General features: G+C 39.1%; 1 protein-coding gene across 1 annotated transcript in view; it reads left to right on the top strand.

The window, feature by feature from the left end:
- The first annotated feature begins 483 nt into the window (after nt 1-483).
- sema3bl (sema domain, immunoglobulin domain (Ig), short basic domain, secreted, (semaphorin) 3bl) overlaps nt 484-19,147 on the top strand; it is a 35,199-nt gene continuing 16,535 nt past the window's right edge. Inside the window, 2 exon segments of the mRNA XM_079827216.1 lie at nt 484-721; nt 13,344-13,501. Coding sequence (XP_079683342.1) covers nt 601-721; nt 13,344-13,501 — 279 coding nt within the window. The 5' untranslated portion in view covers nt 484-600.

Raw genomic sequence — 19,147 nt, 5'->3', positions numbered from 1 at the left:
TTTTGTCCTTATTTTCAAGGGTTTAATCTTTTTGAAGTTTGCCTCGAGTTGTGCAGCCGAAAGAGAAGCGCTCGTGCCGCCTGCTGTTTCCATGGGAACCTCCTCACGCGAACGCGAGAATCAGTTTAACGCTCTAACTAACTGTACTGAAACGTTTGGAATCGTTTTTGAAGAATATGCTTATGTAAAACTAAAAATATTTCTGAGAACCATTACCTCCCTCCCATCCTTGATGATACCACGGTGCAATAGGAACTGAACGCGAGTGACAGGAGAGTAGCCTACCGATGGCCCGTTTCGCTCTCGAGACGCTGAGAGGGCGGGGAGGGTGTTTCTCAGGGCTGAACGAACGGACCTCTACATGAGAGGGCGAGAGAGAGAGAGAGAGAGAGAGACTTGCGCACTTGAGCTGGAGCTGTGTGGGAAAATAGCGCACAGGGGCATATGCGAACGGCTCGAGCTTATCCTGAGACCTGATCTCACCACTCGGGTCCAGCTGTGGATGTCCAACATCTTTTGTGACTGGTTTTCGTTCAAAAGTGTATAAGGGGAAACAGCTAGCCCTGCGTCTTTATTACAGTTAGAGTAAAACATAAAGAAATGTTTATTGAAAGTGGTCCATTCAACATGGAATTACCAGTTCTGGTTATAGTGGCGGTGGTCCTGTCTGTCGGTACCAGCACTAAACTGAATGTGCCGCGTCTTCGCCTGTCATACAAAGGTAAATTACTCACATCACATTTATTTGAATGCGTTTAACTTTTAATTATTTTTTTTAGTCATCTTTAAAGATGCAACACAAAGCCAAAGATCTAATGAACCGATGTAAAATGACCTGGTTAAGATTTACACGGCTACTTTGAGGAGAGAACACGGTGCAATGCTTTAAGTAGATTAATTATTGTTTATTTTCTCACAGTTTGAGTGTTAATGTGGCCATCCCTCGGTTCATCTTTTGTGTGGGAATTAGTCTACAGGTGCGAGTGGTGACAGTATGGAATGGCACTTTTGTTGGCTATCAGGATGAGAGAGAGAACACAGTGAAATTGTAAAAGCTTTGATTAGGCTACTCAAATAGTCATGTAACAGCTCCAGCAGAGCACAAATCATAGACGTGCATAGAGAATGCTCACACGAGTTGCTATGTAGAAAATAACTGGTAGCCTATAAATATTCATTTCAATAGAGCATAAGATAATTATTGGAAATAATGTGTAACACTAAAATTTCAACAATAGTTGCTTAGGCCTACATCAATTTAACTTTTTTTTATTTTGTCACAATTTTTTTCCCTACTTGTTTGTTTGTGTGTTTCAATTCTGTTTTCATCTTTAGTATAATTCAAAGTGGGCGAAGAAAAGTGAAAAAGTAGGATTGCCTTTTTTTTTTTTTACAGTGTATGAAGAGACTTCACAGAACAATGTTTCCATTAAGCTGTTTCCCTTGTCGCTTTTCGCATTTGTATTGCTTTCCACACATCCTGCTTTGCAGGTTGAGTATTTTTAAGCTTTACGCACAGTCCCTCTGTGCCCTTATCAGATTCAAATCTGAGCGCCCTGTTCAACTCGTTTACAGCGCCGTTTCCGTCTTTGCATGGCATTGAGCTTCTCTAGAGATGTTGTGGCTGGTCTCTTTTTAAACTGTGGGAAAAAGCTACGTCAGGACCCCGGGCTACTGTTTCAGCTGTTATCCAAAACTCCGGGATCCTCATGCCTCCAGCTCTCCTGGCGCGCGCTCACCTCCCCGCGGTCAGACTCTCCGAGACAGTTAGCGCTTTTTTTTTACAGCACTTTGCCTCTCTATTACTGGATTTATAGAGTGCAAGGAGAATGTTGCAGTGGCCTGAGGGAGTTTGAGTTGTTTTAACTCGGTTGTTAGATTAGACGCTGCAGCTTTGGAATTATTATTAAAGGAGTAGGCTAGTTTATACAAAAATGAAAATTCTGTCATCATTTAGGCTACTCTCATTTCTTATGACTTATTTCTTCCAAGGAACACAACTTAAGTTGCGGTCAGTTGTTCGGCAAGTGTTCGCGTGCGAAATCCAGTCATTTCAATATTCTCTCGATCGTGAATTTCGCGTAAAAAGTGGTTGTAAAGTGATTTCTGTGATAGATATGCTTCTTACATCGCTACATTATATTGACAATAAACAATTTATATTTTTGCCCGCAAAATCATCACACCTTTACATGTTGGTAGGCTACAGCTACAGCTTCAGTCTTCAGTCAGTAGGCCTATAGGCTATTGAATTTTATTTTTGGATGAACTATGCCTTTAAGAGAAACTTAGCTTAACTCTTTACCTGGAGGGTACAAGGAACAAGGTTTATGGTGGCGACAGGAATGTGAAGCAGTAGTTTGTATTAAGTGTTTATCAGTGCCTCAAAAGTTTTTTTTTCTTTTCATTAATGATTATAAGCTGAGTTGAGTGTCCAGTTTCCCTCCAGCGGTGTGAGTGCGTGACTAGAGCGCATCTGTGCAGAGTTTAATGCGGTCATCTAATGCGCGCCCAGTCCCTGCGTGGAGCTCTGATTGCATGTAATCGGCCTGTGTTCTGCTCCACGGACGTGCTATTAACCTTGATAATGATCAGCCTAGAGATACATTCAGTTGGACTACATATATTTAGATTTTCAAAACTGACGGGTCTCAGAATGCCTGTTGATCATTCTGCCAACCAAAAAGGCTAAAGCATGCACACACTCATCAAGCTGTCAAAGCTGTATGGATTGGTCTGGAGGGAGCATGTTATGTTTTGAATGGGAAATGAGGGATGGCCTGCATATGCCAGCAGCTGGGCATTAAGTGTGTGTGTGTGCGGATCTCTGGGGTCCTTCGATGGGTCAGTTGTGTGTTCTGAGGAGACTGTCTTTCCTCCCTCGCTTACTTTCACACCCGCTTGCATTCATATACGCACACTGGCACACTTTACTTTTTTTATGGTTGAACATACACAGAGACGCAGAGGTGGGCGGATCTGTGTTTGTTTTAGTTTACATGAATGAATTAATGAGTTTATTTTTGTAGCGTTGCCCAGATGCTTGTGGAGGGTTTGTGGGGTCTGGCTAAAGAATCTGTCACTAACAGAATGTTTGATGATTCTTTGGTTTCGTTCACATTCTCTCACTCCCTAAATATTCCCAGCTCCCTGGAACCGTTTGTTTGCCACAGAGAGCAGGCCACAGAGTTTCATGTCTGTAAGATGGATGTTGTGAAACTCTCCCATGAGATTGCGGTTCGAGATTAGGAATTGCTCTAAATATTAAAGGTGCTTTGAGTGATGTCTGAACTGAAACTGCCAGACAAGCGACTGAATTAGACATGCTTCCTCTTACCAAAAGCCCGATTACAAAGATACAGTTGTGCCATTGAGAATATTGTAATCGGAGACGAATCAGGAAAGCAGCAGCATGAGGCAAAATATCCATTCTCACACCACAAACTAACAACTGCTTATAACAGCTGCTTATGAAGCATTTAGCTTGAACGTTCCACATCTCAGATGCTCTCATATATGGGCTGCTCTATGAATGTGCACAATAATTGAGTGGCAAAGTCTTTTGGTTGGCAGAACAAAGTGACTTTTTTCCTGTTTACAGATATCTCAGGACCTAATTCAGTAGAATCTGTCAGGTAATATATTTTCTGCCATACCAGAGAAAAAATTATCTCACAGCATGTTAGCACGTACAGTTTTTGAGTAGTTGATCTGCAATCTTCACAATGTGCAATTTAATATTTGAAGCGTCATAAACACCCTTCTTTCAAAGCAAGATCTCAACCCTGAGGCCAGTTGTATCGTCATAAAACGATACAATTTCAGTCTGACTAAAGCATTTATTGTAAATTACATTTTAAAAGACGAATTACAGTTTTAGTCCTAACTGAAATCAAACGTTTAAAGTGCATGTAACTGTACTGATACACAGATTGTGTGCAGGTCCAAGTGTGTGAAGGTGTGTGAAGTAGGAAAAAATAGGTGCGCAAAACTGAAACCTATTGAGGAAATTAATTTCGTGCTGAAGGTTTAGCGCAAATGCATGTGGAGTTCACACACAGGTACAGTATGCATACACACACAGGAGACAAGTATACAGTGTTTGTGCTGTGTAAAATGGATGCAGGTGGAATTTTAATGAAAACATACATTCCATCCATCCTTATGGAGTCAGTCAAGAGTTTGCGGTGTAATGTGGCAGAACAATGCAGCATTGTGGCGGTTTCCTCCTGCGTTGAGGGGAGTTCACAGCTTACCGCAATTAGGTCACAAGCCCTGGACGTGATCACACGCACTGATAACGACCACAACAGCTGCTGGTCACTTAAACTATGATTTGATTTTTTTAACCCCTGAGCTGATGACTGTCCTGGGAGCCGTCACACGAACGCATGCACACTTAATTGCAGCTGTAATGGTCTCAAGCACACTGCACAAATACAGCTGCCCTCTGTACACACACTAAATGCACGCACACTAACATATGGAAACATGGCTGCTAAAAGGGATCAGGGTAATAAAGGGCAAAGAAGAAAGGTGTCAGATAAAGTAAAGAATAAATGGAGGTAAATACAAGGAGGAATGGTGTGGACCGAATTAATTTTACCCACTGTCATATAGACTGTGTGAGAAAGAATCTTTCTTTCATTCCTTCTGGCTAAATGTGTAAACGAGTCGTGGAGTCTGTGTTTGTAACCATAAAAAGGTGTTTTGTCTAGCTGCTGGAGTCTCATTGTGTGCGTGTGTGTACAGAGGGGAAGGCAGTGACTCTCATGGCTGCTGTCCAGAGGGGTTTATCTAAACCCTCACGTTCTGATTCTTGCTTTGGGGAGAGAGGGGATCAAGAGAGGCCAGGGAGCAGGAGAAGACAGAGGGACTCAAAGAATGAGATTGACAAAAGGAACGCTGAGAAAATAAGCTAGAAAAAGTGGGTTCGAGGGGGATGAGGGGCTTTTATGAGTTTACCAGTAAGAGCTAGTGTAGCTGGATTTGCCCTGCAGTAACGTGAGTGTGTGTGACAAATGAAGACAGACAGGCAGAGATGGAGCGAGGGAATTAGAGGAAACAGCAGATACTATGATACTATAGAGAATTACGTATATGACCATGCATATGCTACCAGTCAAATGTTCGGACACATGTACTCACACTTTTTTCTCTACATTTTATTATTATAGTGAAGTCATCAAAACTATTTAATAACACAAAAAGAAGTTTGGGAAATAAGATAAGACCTAATTTTAAAGAAAGCCTGTCATCCTTTGTCTAGATTCCTTATCTGCACACTCCAACTTCATGAGCTGTTGAGTATTGAGGGAGTTCCTATGCTGGGTAGTTTTTACCTTTCCCCCCCACCATCTGGTATAACTCATCTATTTAAAAAATAAAATAAAAAAGAATATACTATATATATACACCGTTGACAAGATTTTTTTTCCCAAAAGTAACTTTTATTCATCAAGGATGCTTTAAATGACATTAAAGACATTTATTATGTTATTAAAGATTATTTCAAATTAAACTTTCTATTCATCAAAGAACCCTGAAAAAATGTATCATGGTTTCCACAAAAAATATTTAGCAGCACAACTGTCTTCAAAATTGATACTAATAAGAAATATTTATTGTGCATAAAATCAGCATATTAGAATGATTTATAAATGGTCATGTGACACTGAAGACTTGAGTAATAATGCGGAAAATTCAGCTTTGCCATCACAGGAATTAATTATATTCAAATATTAAAACAGTTATTTTAATTGTAATAATAGTTATATATTACTTTTTACATGTATGCATATACAGTGCAAGTTGACATACGGATCATATTTTTACAAGCACATTAATCTTAATAACTACTATAGATTTTTTATTTAATCACTTATAAGTGATATAAGTGATTTTCAACTCTGAAAGTGAAAAGCGCCTTATATTTAGGTGTGCATAATTATTAACCAAGTTCTCTTTTACAAGTAAAATGGACCAAAAAAAGAGATTTAACTTGCACTGAAAAGTCAAAAATTATTAAATGCTCATGACCAGTGGACAGCAAAACACTCATTGGTTCAGCAGGGTCATACAAAAACAGGCCAAGAAGAAAATACACTGCAAAAAAAAAAAAAAGGAATTAGGGTGAATAATTAGGTGTGAAACCATCAGGAACCCTTTAGTCTCCAGTGCCACCATTTTCCAGAACAGCAACCAACCTGAAGTCTCCAGAAGTATAAGGTATCAGGTCCTCAGAGACTAAGGTAAAGAATCCTGAAATATGACCCACACTTAATAAGAATCACAAGCTGAAGCGTTTTGAAATACATGAAGATTTATAGACAACCTCTGTCTGAAGGCTTTATAGACGGACCAGCACCAGTTCAAGTCAGACAACAGCAGCGGTGGCAAGGGAGTCGTGATGTGAGCTGCTACTAACAATGAGCAAGACAGACCTTTGAGGGTAGACGATGGACTTAAAATCTACTCACAAAACCTATACTGCCAGATTCTGGAAGATAAATTCTTCAAACAGTGGTACGAGAGCAAGTCATGCTGGTCCTTCAAGAGTCACTTCAAACCTATCTGTCTATAAAGCCTATAAAAAAATGTATCTTCATGTATTTCACAACACTCCAGTATGTGATTCCTATTAAGTGTGGGTGATATTTTAGGATTCGTTACCTTAGTCTCTGAGTCAAGTCAAGTCAAGTCAACTTTATTTATATAGCGCTTTTTACAATGCAGATTGTTTCAAAGCAGCTTCACAATGGTAACTGGAAAATAATGCAACAGAATTTAATAGAATGTAATAGTTAAATATTTAGTGTCCCCAACTGAGCAAGCCAAAAGCCAAAGGCAACAGGGGCAACTGTGGCAAGGAACCAAAACTCCATCAGGTGACATAATGGAGAAAAAAACCTTGAGAGAAACTAGGCTCAGTCGGGGTGCCAGTTCTCCTCTGGCCAAACGAGGCTTGATACCTTATACTTCTGGAGACTCCAGGTTGGTTGCAGTTCTGGAAAATGGTGGCACTGGAGACTAAAAGGTTCCACACCTAATTCTTCACCTTACCTCCTGCACTTAACATGTCTTTTCTTCTTGGACTGTTTTAGTATGGCCTTGCTGAACCAATGAGCATTTTGCTGTCCACTGGTCAAGCCTGTAAAAGGCCCATTTTACCTGTAAAAGAAAACCTGGTTAACAATTATACACACCTGAATATAGGGTGTTTTTCACTTCCAGCCTTGTGATCAGAATATCAACTTGCATAATAATAATGCACGCACTGCATATATATATATATATGAGACTTCTTCATTTGTTTTTTTACAACCCTTACCATCCCCCTTTTAAACAGTAGTGCATATAGTGTAAAACAGAGTGGTGTAAGTGTGTTTTGTGCATGATAATGAATTCAGTGAATTTGAGATGTCTTAGATTGTTTAAGTCTTAACCTGCTGTGAAATGTTGACATACTCTATATTAGATTTGTTATCTGAGAAGGACAGTGCTTTGTGTGTGTGCGTGTGTGTGTGTGTGTGTGTGTGTGTGTGTGCACGCGAGTATGTGAGTGTGTGTGTGAGAGAGAGTGCAGTTCTTAACATTGTGTATTCTCAGTGCCTGGGGAAGACACCAAGAGATCTTTCTGTCGATGCTCAACTCTGTGAACGCTCTCCCCTGCTGCTCGCTGCACCAGCCAGTAATCAATTAGTTCCACTACGCAACTGCTGACAGAATCAGCCCAAAACCCCCAAAAGATCAACCTGATACTGATCTCTCACACACACACACACACACACACACACACACACACACACACACACACACACACACACACACACACACACACACACACACACACACACACACACACACACACACACACACACACACACACACACACACACACACACACACACACACACACACACACACACACACACACACACACACACACATGATAAAGTACATACAAGTTATATATTAACGTATCTGTCTACACTAAAGCAGAGAACATGATTAACTTTTTATGCAGACATGTTTCCTCCTGAGGGTTATGTATTCATCTATTACATATTTATATATCCTTTCTCACTTTCTATCTTTTTCTCTTTCTCTTTCTCTGTCTCTTAATCACATACAGACACACGACCCTTTAGACAAAAATGAGAATAAATGCAATCCTTAAGGCAAACGGCCCAGTCGGCTCGAACACAAGACCTCTCCTTCCATCCTTTTCCATTCGCTTCATTACCAGTAAGCAAAAATCTAAAAGGCAGGCAAGATGCCAACAAGCATGTGTGTGTTATTAATGGTTTGTTTAAAAAGTTGGTGGCGTGCCACTGTGTAGAAAGCCTACTGATGTAAGAAAAAGTTTAAGAGGAAAAGAATACATTTTCTGTGCTGTATCTATGTGTCACTGCAATTCCAACACACCCTGCAAACTCTGGTTTGCATTTATTTAGCCTTTCGCAACTCTTCATCCTCCTCTTTTTCTCATTGATCACACAAACGCAGATGTGATTATAAGCTAAATGATTTAGAGATCATAGGGTTTGAAGAAAAAACATGAATCAGTTGAAAAGGCCTATATCTTTATCAAATGTGTCTGTGTATGAACCCTATAATACCTGGAGAAAGCATGCATTAGCATTCCCATTCATCTTGGTGGAGAAATATGATTTGTCAGCAGATGGTGACGTTACAACCTCCTATAACTGGCCTGCTCTAACCAGAAAAACCCTGAGCCATTGCTTTTAACTACGTCATGTGTTCTGACACCAACACTACATTTTTAGTTCTGTTCCAAAGTGTTACACATTTGGCATTCTTACAGCCTCTTACTGTCACACTGGAGGATGACCACAACTGTGTGTGTGTGTGTGTGTGTGTGTGTGTGTGTGTGTGTGTGTGTGTGTGTGTGTGTGTGTGTGTGTGTGCGTGTGTGTGTGTGTGTGTGTTAGAGAGGGAGTTCTTGCCAAATCAAACCTCTGCGTAGTGTCGTAATTTTGTCATGTTTGATGCCTTTAAATTGGTGATTGTGAACTGTTATTTTAACAGAAAAGAGTATTTAGACATCTACGGCAGAGAGCCCAGGCATTACACTTTCTAATGCCGCTTCTGAGCTTTATTTGAGGTGAAGTGTATCCCGTCATTGACCATGTCCAGGAACTCCCGTGGCCCGAAATCACAAGAAAAATATTTTTTAAAATGATTGCAACTGATTTTTTTCACTTAATTAGAGGAACCGCAATTAAATAATGTCTCTTATATAGGTGCAAAGTATTAAACAATCTAAATGTTTAAATGTGCTATAGATTCAGTAGCAGTGTTAATAGTAGAACAGAATTGTCAGTAGTAGCTTATAAAAATAAATAAATGGATTTTATTTAAATATATTGTTGTGGTTAGTAATTGGTAATTAAATTAGTAATAATAAATAGATGGCCTTTATTCCCTTGCTAAAAAGGCTGCACATTTTCTTCCTCAGAATAATAAATGATTCCCATCTCTACTAAAGCCCTGTTTACACCTGGTATTAAGAAGCAATTTCAGCAGTCCAATCACAAGTGGATGACGTAAAATACAGGTATTAACCAAGGGTGCATCTCAATCAGCTCCCTAGTTCAGTAGTCTGGGCACTGATTAGGGAGTCAGCCCATTGACTTATGTCCTGATCAGTGCCCGGACTACTGAACTAGGGAGCTGATTGAGACGCACCCCAAGCCTGTACCACTCCTCTCAGAAACTGAAGCCTCCGCACCTCGATCGCCCCCAGGTGGTTGGTCCCAGTAGGTCATAACCCCCGCCCCATCCTTGTTTTCTAATGGACGCGAGACAAACTAAACAATCAAATAATTTTTCCCCAAAGTTAGTTTCTGTCATTGTAGGCAGTTTTTATCACGGTGATTTAATTTCAAGTGTTAGTTTTTTAAATAAGTTTAGTTTTAGTGACTTATTTGATGCTATAAAAACGGGGGGTGTGACGTCATGATTGACAGCTGAGATTGACGGCTTCTCTGAGTGAAGTTGTCACTGAGGCACTAACAGACTTTTTTCTGGAATTTTGGGAGGAGATTGGAGCTTTAGCTTTAATCTCTACATTTCCATAACTGTTTATTTCACACACCGAAATAATGAATTGTTCAGCATCTGCGAGAGTGTGGGCGGGCTTTTGATATCGCGCCTCTACTTCCTGCTCTCTAACGCGCAGATTTCGGTCCCAAGATCACTAGATGTCAGTGCCATATTCGGACCTCCTGAGGCTTCAATTACTTCGGCAGAAGAGAATGAAGTCGCGTCGTCCATAATTGTTTACGGTCTATGGTTTATATAAACGTGTCTAAACATTTTGAGCATTTCCACTTCTGACCACTTTGAGAGCAAATTGAAAACGCATTTGACTGGATTGCTTTCATAGTGTAAACGCTGATGTGGTTGAATGCATTCAAACAGCCCCAGCTCTCTGACTACTGACCTAATGTGTAAACATAATGGGAAGCGCGCTAGCCAGATGGGATTTAAACTTTGTCGGCTGAAGACCTAAGTTTGGTTTGTAGATGAAAAACGTACTAAACACAGTGGGTCTCATTTACTAAGCATACGTACGCAAAAATTTGTGCGAGAAATGTGCGAACAATTTTAAGAACACAATTCACCAAAAATTTCGTAATAAAATGTATTCTTAGTTTATAAAAAATGTAAACAAACATGTGGTCTTGCGGCTGTTAGAGCAGAAACTGAAGCTGCTGCTCTCCACGTGTTTTTCTTTTGTCTCCTTTCGCATTCATATGTAAATTGCGTGAGTTCATTTCATACATTAGATTAGCTCATACAAGATCTGAAAAGGCCACATTTAGCCACCCATAAACCCTCCCCTCGAAGAAATCAGGACAGAAGTGGTCAAACTTGGACAAAAGAGACAGAATAAAACATCAAGTGTGAACAGGAATGTCTACTTGTGATCCGATTGATTGACCAAAACACGTCTTAATACCTGGTGTAAACAGGGCCTATATTGTTAGAGAGAAAGGGAAAAGACTCTAAATTTCTTTAGATTTATGTGTCTCTGTTAAATTTAATTGTCTTCACATGTGTGTTTATGGGGAACACAGGGTTGATTCATGACTTATTGAGATCATCTGCCGCCATTGTACTCTTGAGTAGAGCACTAAACCGCAGGTTACCTCAGGGGCTCGCTGCAATTACTGTTCCTGTATGCACCCGCTGGATGAAACGCCTGTGAAATGACAAATAACCAGTGATCTGTGACTGTATATGTGCTCTTTGGTACAGTATGTAGGGAAGAGAGTGTCTGCGTCAGTATTTCACTGTTTGGACTCTGTGTTCTGGAAACCAAACCCTTAAACGCTTTTATATATCATTGTGAAACTTGCACGCAAGATCACTCCAATAAAAAAAGAACAAAACTCTTTCTCCTTTGTTCAGCTTGTGAGTTTATTTGAGGTTTATATCAAAATACCTCACACAATGTAAAATCCCAGAACTGTGTGTTTGTGTTTGAATATATTTTGACGTCTTTGCCAGTGATTGTTAAAGCCTAAAAGTCTTTTGGTAAACTCCTTAAATGGCCGAGAGCGAGTTTTAATTGATTTATATGAAGGAGTATTGTGGTTGTTGTTTTTGCATGTGTATGTGTTTTTATAATCGTGGTTTAACATTTGGCTTTATTGTTTGGCTTCTGTTTGTGCTCTATTCAGCGGCGCCCCATTAGCGGCTTTAGACGCGTGCCACCCTCTCAACGAGGCTTTATTCCTCCTTCAGCTGCTCTTTCTCCACTCCTCTTTTCTGTCCAACCGCACATTATATGAGGGAATGTGGAGGGTGTGTAGAGCTGTACTTCAGGATGAGAAAGATAGCTAGAGAATGTGTGTGTGTGTGGTTCAGGTACAAAGATGCCAATATTTTTTGGTCCCCATGAGGAAAACAGCTTATAAATCATACTAAATTATGAAAAATAAGTTTTTATGAAAATGTAGTTTTCTGTGATGGGTAGGTTTAAGGTTATGGTATGGAACATACACAGTTTAAAAATCATTATGATTATGGAAAGTCCTCATAAAACATGTTAACCCAACATGTGTGCGTGCGTGCGTGCGCAGTACTTATACGTTTAAAATTAGCTAAATATGACAAAACCACCCACCGGTGGCATTTGGGAGATATTCTCATCTGGGAAATCAATTTAAAAAAAGGAAAACATTTTTATTAAATTCTAAAAGTTTTCTTTCAGAGTTTGGGTTAATCTGAAGTTATTATAATTCGCTTTCTATAAAAACAGAAGTCTACGGTATGTCCTCAATTAGGTTGACACACACACACACACACACACACACACACACACACATAGGCGTAATGGTTTTTATACCGTACAAACTGTATTTTCTATCCCCTTACACTGCCCCTGCCCCTAAACCTACCCCTCAGAGACTGTGCAGTTTACTTTCTGTGAAAAAAACCTTGTTCTGTATGATTTATAGGCATTTTGAAAAGTGAGGACATGGGGAACGTCCTCATATTTCACCCTCTTTTTGTAATACCTATGTCATACCCATGTCATTATACACAAACCACACTGTGTCATTATACACAAACACACACACACACACACAAAGAGACACACACACACACCTATTTGATACAAGACTGTGACATGAAACAAAATCCCTTACCATTTTTGTTGACAAATTTGATTCTAAGAGGCTTAAGTACACACAGTTTCTGTTAGTAAACATAGCAAATTCACATGACCAACTTGAATCTGCATGGGGAAATCTTTTGCCCTAACACGAAATTCCCAATTGTGTGGATTCCTGTTGAAATGACTGCATTTCGCCCATGACAATTTGATTGTTTGCCTTTGTTTGTCGATACAACATTTTTGCTTTTAATGTGGCCAAATTACTTTGTAGAAGTTTATCAGCTTGTTTGTAATGTTCAACAGAAAGCACAGTCTCTTCAGGAAGTCACTTGCCAAGTTTGGTAAAAAATGTCTTTGCTACAAAAAGTACTGACGTAATCTTGCGACCTGAAATATTTTGGCTTGTAGCTTTGAACAAAATAGTCATGCCAATAAAGCACAATTACATTTAATTGACAACAAGAGAAACAGTTCTCAGAGAACTCTCATCATTCACATTCCACAAACTCCAAGTGCTTCTCCTGCTTTTCTGGATTTAAGATGAGTGGTGTCTTTCTGCACTCCATCACCATTCTCTCCTCATAAAGTCAGTCTACTTTAACCAGGAGAGACAGATTTATTGTCATTTTTCAGTTGAAATGTAGTGTTCATTGTCATTCATAATTCATATCTCTTTCTCCCTTTCCTACAGACCTGTTGGCCACAAACCGCACCTCGGTTTTCAGTGGTTTCCATGGCGATCTGCGCTTGTCAGCTGTGTTTTTGGATGAATATCATGACAGGCTTTTCCTGGGAGGGAAGGATGTTCTCTACTCACTGAGATTGGATCACACACATGATGCTAAAGAGGTAACGGACACACTATCATTGCGATAAGGTTAAGATAATAAGCTGTCACAAAGAACACAAGTGTAAGATCCCAGAAAAAGTGCAAGTGATGATGTAGCTGTATGAGGGTATGTTAGCAAGAGGTGTCATGTTATTCAGTCTGCTCGACTGGAGACTATTGTCTACAGACACAGATAAAATCAGGAGACGCCTACATGTGCTGACACATTTTACACATGATTAGTAAAGGACCGTTCTTGTATGATGCATTCTTGTGTTTAAAAACTAGATCAAGTGCAACAGAATGGAAAAAGCTGGACATTTAAAAAAAAAAAGCTGAATTGTTTTAATCTGAGAAGGAGTTTCAAAAACAGCAAGATACATCCCAAAGACATCCATAGAGAGTTGCTTTACATAGACAAACTATTTAACTGTCTCAACACTCACAACAAGCTATATAATATAATATATTTATATTGTTTTATAACAAACATCATTGTAAAAATGTAATTATATTATATAATATTTAAAGCAACTTAATGGGGCTATTTCTGGCTAATCAAATAAGCAAGTTTGTAATTGATTGAGTAATGTTTTAGCATCAGGTTTCAACTGTAAAATGTGTTAATCTTTCAATTAAGCTGTAATGAACTTGTAAAATATGTTAATGTGTAATTTGACACATCGAGGAATGCATGGCACACTGATTAACTTGAAAATGGCACTTCATGACAAAAAGGCTGCCGACCCCTGATTTAGATTATTATACTACACATAATAATTTTTTTAGAGCGCTCAGGTCTTCTTTCACAGAAAGCAAGCCAAATATGTTTGCCGTTATCAATTTTTTCTAACTTTCTCACTCAAAAATGATATCAAAATATACACGTATGAAATTTTGTTTGGTGATGCTATAATTCAATTTAATAATGTAATACATTAAGAATTTCTTAATGTATTTTCTCCTTTAGAACTCCTTTTCTCATCCATCAGAATGTTTATTAAAAATTACACAAAACACAGCTGCCCATAAACACACATTAAAATCATATAAACTGACCTCACTTGTGACAAAGACTTGTTTAGTCCACACTTAGACATATAAACATGTAAATGGTCCTGCTTGATTTTACAAGACCAGTGTTTGGTCCTCTTTTCGTGTTATTTGTCACAGTTTTGTGGTGTAGTTTATAAAATAAAGTTGTGAGTTATGAGATGAGCCACAGTGTGTGTAAATAAGTATTGACCTAAATGGACTGTAAAAGCAGAAGTGCTTTGATACTGCTTGTCCCGAGGGTTTGGCAGTTTTTTCACTAAGCAATTAACTTTGCGTATGTGTGTGTGGCTGAGCCTAATTAAAGCCTCTGTTCATGTGAATATGTTTTGACTCAAGTCACTGGAGCCTCAACAAGTGGTTGTTTTCGTATGTAATCTCCAAAGAACTTATCATTGTGTGTGGCCTTGTTAAATGATATGAACAGGAAGAGGAAGTGCATTGCCATGGTGACAGACACATGGGAGTGGCTACCACCTCTGAGGTTATGACCCCTTGACCTTTGACCAAGGGACAGACATGTTCATGCCTCGTTAGACCCTTGCGCACTCTGTATGGCCGCTATACTACCACTGGCCTCTGTGTTTTTACATATATTACATTTAATACTGAGAATTAAAATACATAAATTAACAAGGTACAGAAAAAGTAATTGGCCTTTTTTAGCCAGAAAACAAAATGTGTGAAGTGGAGAGTCCCATAGAAATCAAGCAATGATTCATGATGCTGTTCTTCAAGCGGAAAAATTACTCAACCCTGATAAGACTTCCTTCTTCCCTCTTGGGCATGTATTTACTGTTAATCCCGAATCAACTGCAGCCTTCATCATGGCTGATCTCAGTTCAGTGTGAGGAATCATTCATTCATTCTTTTTAGAGGAGTGTCAGTTCCAGGATCAGTCGTCTGTAAATCTTAGCTGCAATTGTTCTCCCATGGAGAATGGTTAATCTCAAAAGGGTGTCTCTGGAGCAAATTAAAGGTTGTTAAAGGTGAACGAATGAGCCCTTTTCTTCACACCATGTATATACACAGTGTATTATAGTATTGTGTTTTATGATTAATAATGACCTTTTAGGTCGATATGACCCAATGACGGTAACATAACTATTTTTAGTCCAGTACCAAAGTGTCCTGAAGAATAAAGGTGATGACTAATTAAGGAAACAGGAAATACTTTAATGCACAGGAAGGATGCTGGGTAACGTAGTTGATTACAGGTTCCGGATTTAGACAATGTCAAACTGTGTAAGAGCTTGAAAGAATACATAAAAATAATGACTCACTAATGATTTAATCATATGAAGGCTGGGAAAGATTCAAACTAGCTGGTTTAAAGGAGCAACATTATTTGAATGATATTTAAAATTTTACAAGCAGAAGAATGACTCGATCAGTCGATCAGTCAACGACAGACATATCCACAGTGGCTTAAAGTGCCCCTATTATGATATTTTAAAGCCTCCTAATTTTGTTTTGGAGGTCTCCTACAACAGGCTTACATGAATAAAACGTCAAAAAACGGTTTAATTTTCTTATAATATATTGCACATCACATTTTTCAATGATTCTCAAACAATTCAACAGATGAATCATTCTCAATAAATCCGCCAGCTACTCTGCATTGATTTTTTTATACTTTCGCTGAGGTCAACTTATGATGATCGCGTGGTTTTTACATTAAAAAACATCATAATGAATAAGTAATAGGCTATTTTCTGCCATGGTTTTGAGCATCTCTCAAGACATGGTCGATTTTGATGGGCGTGCCGCACTGAAGACTTGGAAGTAAACGCCCACAGCTAGGATTGGATAAGATTTGCATATTTAGTGAACTTCTGCTCCTCCTGTCAGTGACAGCGTCTGGCAAACGGCAACTGGAATCAATCGCCCAGCCCACAGCCAGGGCTCGCAAAATGTCTTTATCAAACAAACACAATGATTCATCTCTCATCCACCCGCGATTGATTGGAATGTTATTCTTTTATTAACATTACTTGGCTTGCCTGATCGATGAATATAACCGTGAACCGTACACACACACACACACGCACACACACACACGGGCGTGCACGCCCTTCAAATATCAAGTCAAGAAAAAGTGAAAAACGCACATCAACACCGTAATGAACCAAGAACTCCACAAATAAAGTATTCTCCAGCCTGTGACAGCGTGCTTCAGTCAGAGATGTACACATAATCAATACTATCTGTAACAATGCAATACTATTGCATAAAAAAAACATTTTTTATTCACATTAGTGGGTTGCTTCATTCGTTCATGTAATCTCAACCTCTCTGCAAATCCAGTCTCGTTTACAAACGAATCCGTGTTTAAATGAACATACGTGCAATGTCTTCCACACGTGAGCTGGATATTCATTAAAAATAAAGTTCATCCATGCATTCATAATATTGGAATCCGAAAAGCTTATGTGGTATGTTTATTGCTTAGAAATTCAATGCGGTTTAGCTGTATGCTGCTCTTAGCTGTCATGTTAGTTGCACGAGTTGGTGGGCGGGCTACAGAATCAGGCGTTGTTCTTCTTCTGTTGATGCAGTGTTTCACTACACTCAGGCGTAATAGCCTGCACATTCTGAGATCGTTCCTTTTGCTGGGCCTGGTGTTTATAAAAGCTTTTCTTTGACTAACAAGGAAGTTATCAGCTCTGAAACTTACAGGATATTCTTATATTCCCATGGCCTTTTATATATCAAAAGCTCAAGGAAAAGTTTATTTCTCAATTCAACACCCCTTTAAAGCTACACTATGTAACTTTTCCGTCCACTAGAGGTCGCCTGTTCAAAACAAAGGCGTAGTTTGATGACGCCACGTTTGAGCGCAGAATCTTGGGACATGTGGTCTTCACCTCACAGCCGGTGGGAAAGAGTCAGGATAGGACTCGGGCAGAAATCATGTTCATGGATGCGATTATTAACATTACTGTAGTCTGAAGCAGAGCAGGAGCGAGTGTTGTGGAGCTGAGCAAGGCCGCAGGAGCGATTGAAGAGCGGGACTGTTATTATGGCATAGTCGCTGGCGGGACTTTTATTATGACACGGCACTTCCTCTTCTCCAGTGCTGAGTGTGCGGTAACGCAGCTCTTTTTATCGTATTAGATATATCTGAGTGTGTTGAAAAGGAAGTTATGACGTTCGTTCGGCGGCTGCTATGACACTTGTTCACAATGCAGTGAGAGTAAAGCGTTTCACTGAATAAAACCGGAGACCGAGGGTGACGCAGATATGACGCAATCGACAGGCGACTCCCTCACACGCATAGCTCACACGTCCCGGCTCCTTGGTTAAAATAGCAATTTTCTCACGATTTACAAATAGTTGAAAACATTTGGGATATTCTAAGTACTCAACTGAACAAAATATATAACACTGGCCTAGTGGTTTCTGGATGTTTTACTGCAAAAATCCTACATAGTTCACCTTTAACAAAGTTTTTGGTAATAGTGGCCCACAGCTGATTTGCAAAACTATTTCAGTAAGACAATAATAATGTGAGTTAGCCGGTTAGCCGGAAAATTACACAATATAAAACACAATATGACGTATTTTAAACACCCGGTAGAAAATATATACATCATTAATTATTCACACAGGTTGTGATTCTGGTCCAAATAAACTGAATATTGACCCATCTTTCAAGAGCAAACGTTTGGCGAATCCTGCGCTGAAGATTTGAGAAGCAGTCACCAGTTACGTTCGATGGCTGGTCAAGTTGTTTGTGGATGGACAACTTACAACATAGTCGGGCATTATGCAAATGTATTTTCTAGTGACGTGTGAAAGTCATGCATTGGGATTAGAAACACAAACGACTAGTATAGACGGCCCAGAGTTGATTCTTTCTTTTGGGAGACAATAACTTTATTTATCGTGCACTTTCAACTTTACATCTTTGCAGAACGCTTTCAATCACAAACAGCTGTATTACACATCGCGTGAAAGGGAATATTCGAAAAACCATAATAAGGGCACTTTAAAGTCTACATCAGTTCCCTGGGAATTGAACCCATGACATTGGCATTGCTAGCTACATGCTCCAGGTTTGAGCTACAGGATCACTATTTAAAATTATTTCATTTGAATATGTTTTTGTTGGAAACATGATCTTAATGTGTGATTGATCTATACTTTTATATATTTGCTTCAGTACTTCGTTAAATGAGTTGATGTATATAATCACACAAATTGCTATTTAAAATTGCATTATATTCTGTTAGGTTTTACTAAAGGAGACCATATAATGCAATGAAGTGAATGTTTGCAGATCTGTATAAACAAACCCAAAAGTCTGTGTGAGGTCTGAACGTGGCAGTCGTTGTGTGCCAGACTTTTCTTTGACACATGAGAAATGAATGTGTCAGGATGTGCAATCACTGTATATATATTTGGATAGAGGACCCAGCAGATGAAATTATGTTTATTTCTCAATCATTCAAAACATCAGAATAGGTTTTTGTGACTTTCACACTCTCAGATTTATTGTTTTCATAACTCTATCTTTATTGTTGACACTCATGGGAGCAGCAAAAAAAAAAAAACCTCACAAAAACATTTTTTGTTTTTGTCACACACCCACCCTCTGAGACACACACTTT

Source organism: Gobio gobio (assembly GCF_949357685.1).
Source record: "Gobio gobio genome assembly, chromosome: 10".
Classification (NCBI taxonomy): domain Eukaryota; kingdom Metazoa; phylum Chordata; class Actinopteri; order Cypriniformes; family Gobionidae; genus Gobio; species Gobio gobio.
The sequence above is the reverse complement of the archived record's forward strand: the minus strand, read 5'-3'. Positions and strand labels throughout refer to the sequence as shown.